The sequence below is a fragment of the Peromyscus eremicus genome, chromosome 7 (assembly GCF_949786415.1).
Source record: "Peromyscus eremicus chromosome 7, PerEre_H2_v1, whole genome shotgun sequence".
Taxonomy (NCBI): Eukaryota; Metazoa; Chordata; class Mammalia; order Rodentia; family Cricetidae; genus Peromyscus; species Peromyscus eremicus.
The window spans coordinates 39,815,050-39,828,164 of NC_081422.1; the positions used below are offsets into that span (position 1 = coordinate 39,815,050).

The 13,115-nt window shown below is 54.7% G+C and overlaps 1 protein-coding gene across 2 annotated transcripts; it reads left to right on the forward strand.

The window, feature by feature from the left end:
- Window positions 1–498: 498 nt before the first annotated feature.
- Fxyd2 (FXYD domain containing ion transport regulator 2) lies at window positions 499–7,573 on the forward strand. Of its 2 annotated transcripts, XM_059267743.1 has the most exons (6): window positions 499–620; window positions 5,341–5,379; window positions 5,536–5,610; window positions 6,823–6,859; window positions 7,009–7,039; window positions 7,299–7,573. In XM_059267743.1, exons 1-5 carry the CDS (start codon window positions 602–604, stop codon window positions 7,031–7,033), a joined length of 195 nt encoding a protein of 64 aa, XP_059123726.1. In that variant the 5' UTR covers window positions 499–601; the 3' UTR covers window positions 7,034–7,039; window positions 7,299–7,573. The 2 variants fall into 2 exon arrangements, with proteins under 2 accessions (XP_059123726.1, XP_059123725.1); XM_059267742.1 differs by lacking the exon at window positions 499–620 and having other exon boundaries at window positions 5,156–5,379.
- The last annotated feature ends 5,542 nt before the right edge of the window (window positions 7,574–13,115 follow it).

A 13,115-nucleotide genomic window follows, 5' to 3' on the forward strand; every position in this document is an offset into this window, starting at 1 on the left:
CCCCACTGCACCTGGGACAGCTTCCTGCCTGCTCTCAGGGGACTCGGGGTTTCAGAATAGGGCCAGGGGCAAGAGACACCAGGGTGGGGCCCACTGGATGGTTGGATGAAAATCTCCTGAGTGAAGGCTGGGGACTCACACCTGCCTCTGAGTGTCTCCTTCAGCTGCCAGTCTGAAACCCGGGGGCGGGGGCAACGCTCTGGTCCTGCCAGCTTGTGTCCTGACTAGTGCCCTTCTAGAAACCTTCTTAGAAAACACAATGCAGACCACTAGTTGCAGCAGCAAGGTCCTCGCAGAGGAAGGAGAGGACGCTGCAGTTCATTTTGTTGATCTGAGTGTCCCCTTCCTTTGGGACACTCAGGCCAGTGGAGGCCAGAGACTCTTCCCTACCCTCACGTGGGTCCCTTGCTCCAACCAGTCCAGGCAGGCAGGTGCAGGGTAACAATTCCCCCACCAGCCCCTCCTCCTGTCTCGTTCTTCCTGTCCCAGCTCAGCCCATCTAGCACGAAGGCAGAGTGCCACTTCTTCCTATCCAAGCCCCAGGCAAGGGCAGGCACTCCCTGGCTCCTGTGTACCTCAGACACCTCCAGCGGCTCCTGCCATGGACAGGTGGTACCTGGGTGAGTCTCCCAAGCCTGTCTCTACCCCTGCCCTCTCCAACTTGGATTCGGGGGACCACCAATCACTTCCAAACACAACTGCTGGCCCCTCACCATTGTGGGAGAAGCAGACATGGAAGAGGCTGTCCTAATAAGGTAGGACACCTCAGTACTGAGTCCTGGGCCTGCTGTGATGTTCAAGGCACCTCTGAACCAGAGGCTGGGGAATCAGTTCTTCATCAGCCTCCTCATCCCGCTGTGTGTCTATCCATCTGACTTCAGACTACTGAGTCACATCTTAGTCCCCGTACTTCCTAACTACCTGCTCTCTGGCAAGTTATGTCTGCATCTCAGTAAAACGGGATGATGATAGTCCTGTCCTTTCCTACTGAATCATGTGGTGATGGGGGGGTTACTTTCCCAATGCCTGGGACAGAAAAGTAGTTGTCATTCTGCTTTCCTGTGGCTTTGCCTACCTGTCTACCCACCTGCCTGCCCATCCATTCATCCATCCATCCATCCATCCATCCATCCATCCATCCATCCATCCATCCTTCTTTCTTTCTATCTGCCATATGTCTTTCTAACTTGCTACCGATTTTTCATCTCTTACTCTAGAGAGAACTCGTAGGGGCTTAAAAGGTAGTCACCAAGGGGTGGGGGTGCTGCTGAACTGTGTGAAGAATGGTCCCAGCTCCGCCAGCCATCTTGGGACCTGGGTATTCCAGTTCTGGCTCTCCCCTTTCTGTGTTCCAGGCTTCCCCTTTCCTTGACCTCAGTTTTTTTCTGGTCTCTGGAGGCCTATGGCACTAAGCCCCTCTAGAAATGGAGGGAAGCAAATATTCAGCCTTAGTTTCTTCATCTGTCAAATGGGGCTACTAGAGATTTAAAGGGGGGGTCTGTGAGTGCCGAGAGCCTCACATGTGGGTGCAGCCTCTCACAGGGCAGGGCTGCTGTCTATGCTTATGAACGCATGTCACTGGGCTCTGAAAGCTCGGGAGAGCTGCATGAGAACTCCAAAGCTGCACAGCCAGGGCCGTTTCTCTCCTCTCATCTACTTAGAGAGTGGTTGGCTTTCCGACAGTACCATTAAACGAGGCTGATGTCCGTCACTTTTTAAGCAATGCAGAAACGTGGTACCCACTGTCTCAGGCTATATTCTGATATGCCTGACTCAGTCCCCACACACTTCCCTGAGTCCTGTGCCCTGCCCACTGTATAGACAAAGGGACAGAGGCGTGGAGAGGCAAACACATTGCCAAAGGTCAAAGGACCAGCAAGTGGTGGAGCCAGGGTGTGAGCACAGCTACCGGTGCCCTGGCATTGGCCGAGGGGGACTCACAGATGGAGCCCCTCCCTTCAGAAGGACTGAACTGCACCAGGGGACTAGATATCATTTATCTATCTGTCTGTCTATCCATCCATCTTTTATCCACCTAGCTATCATCTCTCCATCAATCTATTGTCTATCTATCTATCTATCACCTATGTAGCCTGTATGAATGCACATATGTATATATGTATGTAAGTACATACATGTGTATGTATGTATATATGTATGTGTGTATCAACTATTTATGTATCTATCATCTACGTATCTAACTATATACCATCTGCCAGTGATAGACATTAGTCTGTTGAAGGCCAATTCTACTGTCTAGAACCCCCAAAAGTCTGTATAGTACTCACAGAAAACCCACACCATAGTTCCCAAGGGGACAGTCACGGTGAAGTGGGGGACAGCCTGGTAAGGATGGGCAAAGTGTCTGTGCCCTGGATCTGAAAGAGCAGCCGTCTGTCTCAATTCTCACTGGCCACGTGACCTTGGGTAAGGCCCCTAACTTCTCTGTGCTTCAGATAGCTCATGTCAAGTAGGGAGGTAACCCAAAAGGGAGAAGCCAGCTAGAAAATGCTCCATAAGCCAGAAGAACGAGCGTGGGCCTCTTCCTGAAAGTCTTAAGTGCATGGTGGACAGCCACACTAGGAAGGCGTGCCGGGCATTAGGGTAAGACATTAGCCAGGGATGCATTTCAGACTGAGATGTGAGTGGCTAAATGCGGCCTTAGGATCAGGATAAATAAAAGAAGTCAGGACTGGCTGTTAGGGACAGCAGTGCCACCGAGCTTCATCCTGCCGTGGACCCCAAGGTTCAGAGGACTTTGGTGAGAGGGGGAGGCAGGCCAGGCTCCTTAGGGACCCCTCAGGGAAACGTGAGTGCCCATGAGAATGTTAGCTGCCATGGTGCTATCCACAGGGGCTGGCAGGGAGCTCTGAGGGCTGAGGGACTCCGATCTGACAGAGTACCCCCACCCCCACCCCACCCCGCGGGCCATTCACAGTGAGTGCATCTTGAAACTTCCACTTCCTCAGCCCAGCTGCGGCTTCCCCAGCTGATGGAAGAATACTGTTGCTGCCCATCCGGGCCTTGCTCTCTGGAAATTTCCTTTGGGAGGGGCTGGAGACTGCAGCCAGCCCCTCCCTGCCTCTGGCTCCCCCCAGCACCCCCCCCCTCCCCCCCACCGCCTGGCTCAGCAGGAACCCCTCTGAGCACACTTAGCTTTTCTTGTGACCAGGGTAAATATTACCTGACACTGTTAATATTTAATGCCCCCCACCTCTGCCCTGGCCACCCCACGGCAGACACTATCCCTGAAGTCGAGGCTGTAGGAAGACTGTGGCGGAGCCCTGGAGGCCGGGGAAATGACAGTTGGTGATGGTGAGTGCCGTGCCCGGTGGGGCTGGCAGGACTGCCTTGGGGGCACAGCTGAACCCCCTTCCCCCTCTGGGACCGCCTTCAGTGGGCATCTGAACCCCCTTCCCCTCTGGGACTGCCTTCAGTGGGCATCTGAACCCCCTTCCCCTCTGGGACCGCCTTCAGTGGGCAGCTGAACCCCCTTCCCCTCTGGGACCGCCTTCAGTGGGCATCTGAACCCCCTTCCCCTCTGGGACTGCCTTCAGTGGGCAGCTGAACCCCCTTTTTCCCCTCCTGCTCCCTTGCCTCTGGGTTTCCAGCCAGTGGCTCTCTAAGAAAATTAGCAATCAGAAGGGCCCCAACCCCTCCACCCCCACAGTAAAGAAGCAGAATAGTAGAAGTCAGAGCAGCAGAAGTTTGTGTGTGTGTGTGTGTGTGTGTGTGTGTGTGTGTGTGTGAGTGTGCGTGTGCTTGCTCGTGTATGTGTTCCTGTGTGACTTTGTTTTTGAGACAGAATCTTGTTCTGTAGCCCAGGTTGGCCTGAACTCACTGCAAAGTCCAGAATAACCTAAAATCCACTGCCATCCTCCTGCCTCAGCCTCCCACACCCTGCCCAGTGTGACTTTCTAATTCTGGTTGGAGAACTAAGGCCACAAAGCGGGCAGAGGCTGCCTGGGTTGGGAGTGGGAAGAGCGGTCCCGGCCAGCCTTCCCCAGCTGGCTTGGGGTCACAAGAAAAGCCCTGAGTTTTGGGATCCACAGACTCAGGCCTGGAGCCCAATAGGGACCCTGCTGACCCTCATATCTTCAGGGTTCTGGCCCAGAGCGCTGGTGGGGGAGGGGCTCATCAAATGGTTCTGAAGGGGAGTCCTGGCTTGGGTGTGGCTCAGGCTGGCACTAGCTCTCCACATGACCTTGACTATGACTGAAGCTGGGGAGACTCACTGCACAGCAGCCCAGCCTGGGTCCCTGTGGCTTCTCCTCAGATTCTGGCCTTCTTGAACAACCCAAACCCAAGGTCTGGCCACCGGAAACAGCTGGGCTCACCAGGCCCTGTGGCTGACCACGACAGGGGCACAGTTCAAAGTTGCCTGGGAATTACTAACTTGTTCACTCCTTTAGAAAGGGTCTCAGCCCCCTAGTGCCAAGAGGGTCTCCAGCAGGACAGTGAAGGGTGCGGCTGGCATGGAGGGGGTGGGGTGGCCGCAGCTTTGCTGGCCAGTGCCACCAGCTAGCCAAAGGCAAGTACTCTGAGCTCAGGGGGTGAAGAGCGGAATATCTGCTTTCTCCAGGATGAAGGGGACCACAGGAGGCAGGGGCAGGGCCATACAGCATGTGGACAACTCTTCCTACATGTCACTTGAGACTCAGAGTGACCCTTTGCCTGCCCTCTCTGCGCTTCAACCTCTGGTGGGTTACAGGGGGATAACACAGTGCCCCACCGGTGGTCTGAGCCGCTCTTGCATTCACTTGGGTCTGGAGTGCCCGGACACTGAGTGCATATTCCTCACTCTTGTTAGTTTACCCTGAGGACCATGACATAGGAGAGTAGAATCCAGGATGAGTCAAGCCCCGATTCTGCCTTCGATATCCGGGGTCTTTACAAAAACTCCAGCGGGCCCATGGTTCCCTCCCCCTGTTCCCTGAGCGTAGAGGCTCTGATTTACTCCTTCATTTATTCCATAGATACTGCTCCTCCTTGAGAAAGTGGAATTATGTCAGTAGAGGCCACTAAGGAGCCTCCCGGGAACCTGCTCTTTGGCCTGTCCTTTGTCCTCCCCAGCAGGGAGCTGGGGAGGACCACACCCTCCTGGGATTGTGAGGGTATCATCCCCCTTCCTGGTCCAGCCCACCCAGATCTCCACTTCAGATGCCCCGAATCTGATCCCAGGATGTCCATGTGATATAACCTTGGGGTGGATGTCCAGTCCACTTTTCTCCAACTTTCCCCTGCCCATCTGGGCCCTTGGGGATCCTTTGAGAAGTCCAGTGTTCCCACGGCTCTGGGGTCGTGATATCTTGCTCATCCCACCCCTGGCTCTCTCCTCAGGCGGCAGCGGCAAGGGGGCAGAGGACCCATTCCACTATGGTAAGCCAGTCCTCCCCTGCCCACCCCATCAGCTGGCTCCCAGCACTTGTGCCCGGCTATCTGCTCTCAACATCACAGGGGGCTGCTGGTGGGTGGACTTGGGAGGTCTGCGAGGGGCTGTGCTTACACCACCACGCAAGTCTCCTCTCTTCCAAGACTACGAGACTGTCCGCAAAGGGGGCCTGATCTTCGCCGGCCTGGCCTTCGTCGTGGGGCTCCTCATCCTCCTCAGTAAGTGGAGACTGGTGGGGCATTTCCCAAAGTCATACAGTAAGGGCGCTTACAAGCTCCCAGCCCACACTCCACCAGCCAGAGGAGGAGTTTAGGAAGTGTGTGCTAGGGGACAGACCGCAGGCTCCCGCTTCCTTCAGGGTGCCCCCTAGTGGCCTTGGAAGGGGAAACGAAGAGGGGAGTCTGGCTGGGCATCAACTGGGGCAGGAGAGGCCAAGGGAGCATGCAGGGCGGATCCTAAGCCCATCCGGACATCTCCTGAGGTGGCCACACCTTAGCCACCCTGGCCATCAGGTGGCCTCAGCACACTGAGGGACAGTACCCGTGCCCGACTGTCAGCGTTTGAGATGGACAGTGAGACTCACGGGGAGAGACTTATGGCAGCTCCCCTCCCTGGGTGTGACATCCACCCTTCCCCGTATTGCTGGAAACTAGCAGGACTGGGATCCAGGCCCTGGGTCCTACAACTGACTTATCCCAACTCTGGGATGGAGGAGGCTCCATTTTCCCTGTTTAATGGGGACAATCTCCATCAGTCTTGTAAGATTTGAACTAGTATCCTAAGACATCTATAGGGGTGAGGGGGTTACATTAGGAAGGATCCGGGGTAGCCATGGAGGGTTTTAGGGGGAGGACAATGTCCTTAGATGTCTTCCAGCGCTGGCAGGGACAACAGCAAGTGCTCAATAAATGCTCGTTGCCACCAAAAGAAAAATACCAGAATCACAATCAGGAAGACGCTCGGTGAAGCCAACAGACTTCTGTGTTCTGGGATTCCCCCCATGCTCTGGTCCCTGCCACTCCCCCCGAAAGCTGGGCTCCTGGATCTGTCTTGGAGGGGAAAGGGGGGGCCATTTCTCAGAAGTTATGAGCCTAAGCAGGGATTTGAACTTTGGATTTGGCCTGTCCTCCTCCAAGTGTGTACCAAGCAGCTGCCCTGTTGTGCCCAACACTGTGCTGGTGGCAGCATGAACTCTGGTCCCAGCTGACACTTTCAACATGTTCACAGTCCACCACAGAGCTGGTGCAGTGAATGGTTGTTGATTGACCAATTGCTTGGTGGTCCAGCCCTATATAAACAGAGAAACAGTTAAATGTAGACTCCGAGCCCCACTGGAGGGGGGGGGGGGAGAGCAAGCCTGGCAGAAAGTTGGAAAATGGCAACAGGGTCTCCTTGGAAAATGGCAGCAAACTTTACTGTATCTTTTCTAGGCAAACGATTCCGCTGTGGGGGCAGTAAGAGACACAGGTGAGTGCTGTGGGGAACTGGCAAGGTGGGTGGGGCAGGGAGGAGGGCGGGAAGCTTTCCCTAATGAGGAGGAGGGGATCCACAATCTGGGGGACCCCAGGTTTCCCCTCCCTCTGCCTTCACCCTCTCTTCATTCTTCCCCATCCCAGGCAGGTCAACGAAGATGAGCTGTGACAGTGGGTACGTTCCCTTTAAGGGGCATGAGGGCTTGGGTAGAGAATGCCTGTGAACAAGAGACAGCGAGCAGAGAGAATTCTGGGGGCCCGGGGGGGGGGGGCTGTCCCCAATAATGTTTTAAAGTGAGGGCTGAGGTCCGAAGTGGGATGTGTGGAGTAGGGAGGCTGCAGAGGGGTCCTTGGGGATGGTAAGAGGGACAGGGACAAAAGTCCCGGCCCCAGAGGCCTCCTTCCCAGCTCAACCCCTGCCTTTGTCTTTCCAGAGCCGCCAGTGCCCACCAGTGCATGGGCACCACGGATGCCTGTCTTCCCCAGCTGTACCCCGCTGTTCCATCAGTCAGCACTCAGGCTGAAGGATGTGCCAGGCTCACTATGACCCCCTTCATGGCCATCCACTCATACCTCTCAATCCTTAACTTCCTTCCTCCCCTCCCCAACTCCTCTGACAACCCCACTTCCTGTTCCAAGTTGGGGTACATGTGCAGCCTCATCTCACCGGTTTCCAATGAATCATTCTAGCAAGTACCTGCCAATGAAAGCAGACTTGGTGTGGTCATCTCTGGGTCCCTCATCATTCACCCCTGAATAGTTGGGGGCAGAGACCTCTGCCTGACTTCTGGGTGCCTTGCAGAAGTCTGAAGGTGTCAAGTTGAAGGTGACTGGGTCTGTTGGGTCATGCTGGATGCTGCTGCTGTTGAAGCCTGGGTGCTTCCATGGGGAACTTGCTTCTTGGGTGCTCTTGGCCACCTAAGAGGTAGCTGTCTGTGTCCACATTCACGAGTTTTCCCAAGGTGCACTGCTGTTCAGGGTGGGTGGGTCTGAGAAGCCTGGTGCTGGGCCTCAGCTCATGCTCCCGGCACACCTGTCAAACCACCCTCCTTGGGTGGGTGGTGCCCAAGGAACTCCAGCTGGACCTGGTCCTCGCCATCTATTTGGGTGTTGGCTTGCTTCGTCCCTGGGCCAAGAGTGAACAGTGAGAGTGAATCCATGGTTACTGCTTCCTTCAGCCCTGCCCATCCGGGCAGAGACCTACAAAGGGGTCCATCTCCCTCTCCCTCCGTTCACATGAAATCTCCAAGGAGACTGGAGGGCTGGCAGGATGCTGGTACCATCTGGTGCCTGGCTTCCTTATCTGCATCTCAGAGTATCTGAGCAGAACCCTGGGTGACAGCATTTGAAAGGAACAGACTGTGTTTGGGTGGACCATACAGTCAGGGTGGACAGGCCATTTCACTGGGTACTTAAGCCTTCTGTCCTAACCCTTTGCCCCTAGGCTCTGAAGCCCACCTACCCACCTACCCATTCATCCCTAGGTAATTGAGGACAGTCCTTTGAGACCATTCCATTGTATGGGAGGGGATGCTAAGCACCCCTCCCCCTCAAGAAAGGCAGTGACTTGTCTACACAGGGTGACATCCTGCCTGCCTTTTTCTGTGAGAACTAAGAGATAGAGAAGGCTGGGGTGGAAGGGTGGGAGCCAGCTGAGACCAGTAGTTAACTAGATAAAGTCTGGTTACTAGGCTCCGTATCACACCACTGACAAAATGTGACCCCACCATTAAGTAGACCTTGGTTATGCTATGCTTGAGCTCCCTCTAGAGGGTGGGAGGAATGAGCAGAGGTCAAGCAGATCTGGCCAAGGTTAGGACTGGAGAGGAGCTAAGCTCTTCAAGGTTTCTGGATGCAGGGCCAAGGCAGAGTATTCAAGGTCTGTGGTTCACTACAGAGAAGTGGGAGCCCTGGAAAGGAGTCCCATTTCTAGAATGTTCTGTTCACCAGCCCATCACTTAAATGGTCTTGGGTGGGTCACTTCTCTTCCCTCAGCCTCCCACCATGTCTCCTGCTCTGTTCTCTAAGTGACCAGACCGGCACACTGGAGGTGGACCTTGGGGACTTTGCCTGACCTGGGCCTAACTGTATGTCATCCTTGAGCAGGGAGAGCTGGGCACAGGCATGAGATTAGCTGGCGAGCCTGCCTTCCTGTCCCCATGCCCTCTGGGGCCCTCACCCAGGCTGAGGCTCAGTGAGCCTGCCCAGGGCTGAGGACCACAGCTCCAGGGGACATTCTGATTCTGTGACCTGTTTCTGGGCCAGGACAGTTCCCTTCACTCTCCTGGAAGTTCACACACTGAGAGTTACTGAACTTGCCCTTCACTCTGAAGAGCTGTACTGAATTACAGAATATAAATAGAGTCTTGAAAGTGACCCTTGCCTCACGGATGCATAGCTTGGAGACCTAGAGGCCTTGGGGTGCAATTCCTCCTTCTACCACCAGAGGGAGCACACGACCTACTCAGAGTCACCTAAAATTGCAGTTCCTGAATCGCTGGCCTTCGCCTGATTTCCTGGGAAAGCTCTGGACTCCTTTTCATGAAGCCTCAGACCTCACAGCTTGAATTATCATCATAATCCTATCCCCATTTCCATATGCCCTCTTCCAAACTCACTAACACTCAAGTATGGGACACCCAGGGTAAGGGCATGAGCCCATCTTGAGAAAGGCGGTTTGGGTGGGGCCCTGTCCCGACCGGACTTGGCTTCCCGATCAGAAGCTGGGACCGAGGCTGGTTCATCTGAAGTGTGAGGACTCCTCGCACGGGCCTCCAGTTTTTCTAAAAGCTTTGGCAGATCACCCCCACCTCACCTCAGCAGTTGTGGGCTTCTCGGTTCAGTAAGGAAGAGGGTGCCCCCAAAAGACTCGTTTTTAGTAGATCTGCTGGTCCTACCCGCAGCAGAATGAGGGGCTCCTTGGGCAGAGGTGGGTCCAGGGCAAAGGGAGGACTGAGTCTGAGGGATGGAGTGCCTCCCTGCAGATGTGCACCCCAGGTGGTCGAGCTCTGAACTGCAGATGGATGGTGGAAAACCAGCCCTCACCATGAGACCTACCTGCTCTTCTCAGCCGTGACGGATGCCCTACTTGGTGAATGCCACGGCTGCTCACCTCTGTTGTTCCAGTCTGGAAGACGGATCAGCTTGGGCCTCAGAGTCCGGGACGTAGCAGCCACAGTCAGGTGTGTTAGGAGAGAGCAGCATTGAGACATGGGCTGAGCAAGTGAGAGCTGTGGGACCGTCCAAATGTCCAGCCTCAGAAGATTCTGGAAACGCAGGTCCCCTTCCAGTCTCAGGAATCCTGGGTTGGGAACACTTTGTGTTACTGCAATTGAACAGCTGAGGGACTGGGGGAAAAATCCTACTCAGAATTTGGAAGCTCAGGGTTCAGCCAGACGCTGGCGGGACAAGGGAGATGGTAATAGGGAATGGTTAAGGTGTGTGTGTGTGGGGGGGGGGGGGGGTCCCCAGTTGTCGTGGGCCTTACATCTGGGAGGCCCAGGGGCCAGCGCGCTCTTCAGGCCCCATTTGGCAAGTTTATTTCTCGAAGCCTGTTGGGCTGCTTGATGTGACCCCGAGTGTGGCCCTCCCATAATTCCATAGTGCTGTTGTCTGTCTTTACATCTCTCAACCCGGTTCCCTGCTTTGAGAACTTCCCACTGCCGCTTCTTGAAAGAACCTTATGGGGTTACTGGGAGGACTGCACGGGTGAGCCAGGCGGGAGGGCGATGGACGGTGGGAACTCCCCCTCCAGCCGGGGCAGCAGCTGGTGGCTCAGAAGGGCCGCTGAAGCTCTGTAGGCTGCAGACCACACTCTGGAAACGGAAACCGGCTTTCCTAGCAGCCTCGTCCCTCAGCCTGCTGTAGGACCTTGGAAAGGTCCTTGTCTGTCTCCAGATTTGGCTTTGGGGAGAGACAAAAATTCTAAGTTTTGGTCTAAAAATCAAGGGGTCTAAAAATGAAGGGGAAGTTGGAGTTGAAACGAATTCTCTTCCGAACCCAGGACAGTGAGTTGTTCTTAATGCGCAGCAGATGCACGCAGGCATGTGTACATACCAGCTTGCTAAGTGAGGAAGGCAGCCACCAAGACACCTGGAGAAGCAGAGGAAGGAGCCAGGCTGGCCCTCTCCAGGAGCATGCTGACTTCTCTCTGTTTGTTCCCCCAGAAAGGCCTGTCAATCAGTAACTGAGTGTACATTTACACAGACCGCCTGGAACTCAGCTTCCTGGCTCTTCAATGAATAACAGTGCAGGTCTCCCGTCTGCAAACCAAACATTCACTATGAGGTTAATAAAGTTATTCAGGAGAGGCCTCGGACCCTCAGGCAGCTACCGGGAGACACAAGCAGGAGTAGGGGGTGCAGAACGGGCCTCAGCTGTTCTGGGACCCTTCCTGAGGCCCTAATGATGTATCTTCTTGGATCTGAACGTTCCTTCACTCTAGGCCCCAGACGATTAGGTACTCCAGGGTGGGAATAATACCTGGGAGTTCATCCATGCCCCCTAGTGCCCACCCCAGTTCCAGCAGAAGATATACCCAGTAAATGCTTGTTGAGTGACCACACTGGCCGCTTAGAGTAAGAAGAATGAACCAGGAGTGACTCCCCCCTCCCCCGGCCAGTGTACAGGGGTGAGGAGGGCTGTTCAGGATGGGGTCTGGGGTACAGTCAGTGGTGTGTAGGCTCACTGAAGTGGGGGACCTTTGAGATCTATCCCAGCGACAGCCTTCTTTTCGTCCTCTAAGTCTTGGAAACCAGCAAAACTCGCTGGACCCCGGGCCAGTGACTATGTGATGGGCATTATCTCCAAGCTAACACTCGAGGCCACTGGCTTTCCTGGAACCTTCCCACCAATGCTTTGGGAAGGTTCTGTCCAGCCCCTTCTTCTCAGGACACCATGGCCAGGGATGGCAAAGTGGCTGTGCCCTAGGAGTCCACCTTCAAGATAACCAAGTACCAGAGACAGACTGGAACACCCATACCCTCCCAGTCCCATATGAGCTGAGGTATAGATGTGGCTGGCTATGTGTGGGATGTCTTCACCCCTTGGACCCTCTGCTCCCTTACCTAGGGTATCTCGGTTTCTTCCCTTGACAAGGGGGAAGGGTGATCTATGGTCTTTTATACTGAAAACAGGGAGGATGTGGGAAAGGTCTCTGGATTGTATGTTTCGGTTTTTGTGAGGAAAGGGGGTGAGTATGATTCTAGTTGTGTTGGAACTGGGGAGAGGTAGAGAAACCCATAGGCAGAGAGAGCCTGGGCAGAGGGTAGCCTGGCCTCAACTAATGCAAGAGTCTGAGCAGTCGTGAAGATATTTCTGTGTCTCCTTCATCAGCTGTTGCAACAATGGTCTCACTGAAGAACTGGAATTTCCCCAGGAATCTCCAGCTGGGAGAAGGAAAAGACTGAGACCATAGGGCCAGCCAGAGGGGAGCTGGTCTCCTGGGACGAGATCTCACACGGTTCTGAGGACTCGTCAGAACGCCTTGCAGGAGGAACTTGAGGCAGTGATGGGGCAGGGCGGGCTGGACCACACCTTGACCTGGGCCGCCCAGCTCCGCATCCCTCTTGCTGTCTATTTAAACATCCCGTCAGGACCTCCAAGGTGGACCTGGAGGGTCCCTGGACCCTTTGTTCCTCTTCTCGAATGTTGTCACGTTTCTCTGTGACTTGTTCGTCCTGTTGAGGACAGATGGCCCAGTGTGTCAGGACTGCCACGTCCCAAGCTGTGACCTCACAACACTGGATGCCATGACAGAAATTAGGCCCACGTGCCCCAGGGAATGTGCTGGTTAGGTTTTTTTTTTTTTTTTTTTTTTGTCAACTTGACACAAGTTAGAGTTATCCAGGAAGAGGGAACCTCAATTGATAAATTGCTTCCATCATATTGGCTTGTAGGCACGTCCGTGGGAGTGGGGCCACCCCTGGGCTGGTGGTCCTGGGTTCTACAAGAAAGCAGACTGAGCAAGCCATGCGAAGCAAGCCAGTGAGCAGCACCCCTCCATGGCCTCTGCATCAGCTCCTGCCTCCAGATTCCTGCTCTACTTGACTACCTGCCGGGACTTCTCTCAAAGATGGACTGTGACCTGGAAGGGTAAGCCAAATAAACCCTTTTTCTTCCCCAGTTGCCTTTAGTCAGAATGTTTCATCACAGCAACAGCAAGCAAATTACAACCAGGAGCCCCCTCTCCAGCGCTTGGCCCACGTATCGGAGGATAAGGGGCCCAGCCTGGAGGACACTCTGTGTCTTTT

Bases quoted from the DNA above. Each gene is read 5' to 3' on its own strand.
- Fxyd2 (XM_059267742.1), top strand. From the start codon at position 5,211: ATGTCCAGTCCACTTTTCTCCAACTTTCCCCTGCCCATCTGGGCCCTT. The intron at 5,380-5,535 runs GTAAGCCAGTCC...CTCTCTTCCAAG, and splicing joins AGAGGACCCATTCCACTATG to ACTACGAGACTGTCCGCAAA. The intron at 5,611-6,822 runs GTAAGTGGAGAC...TATCTTTTCTAG, and splicing joins GGGGCTCCTCATCCTCCTCA to GCAAACGATTCCGCTGTGGG.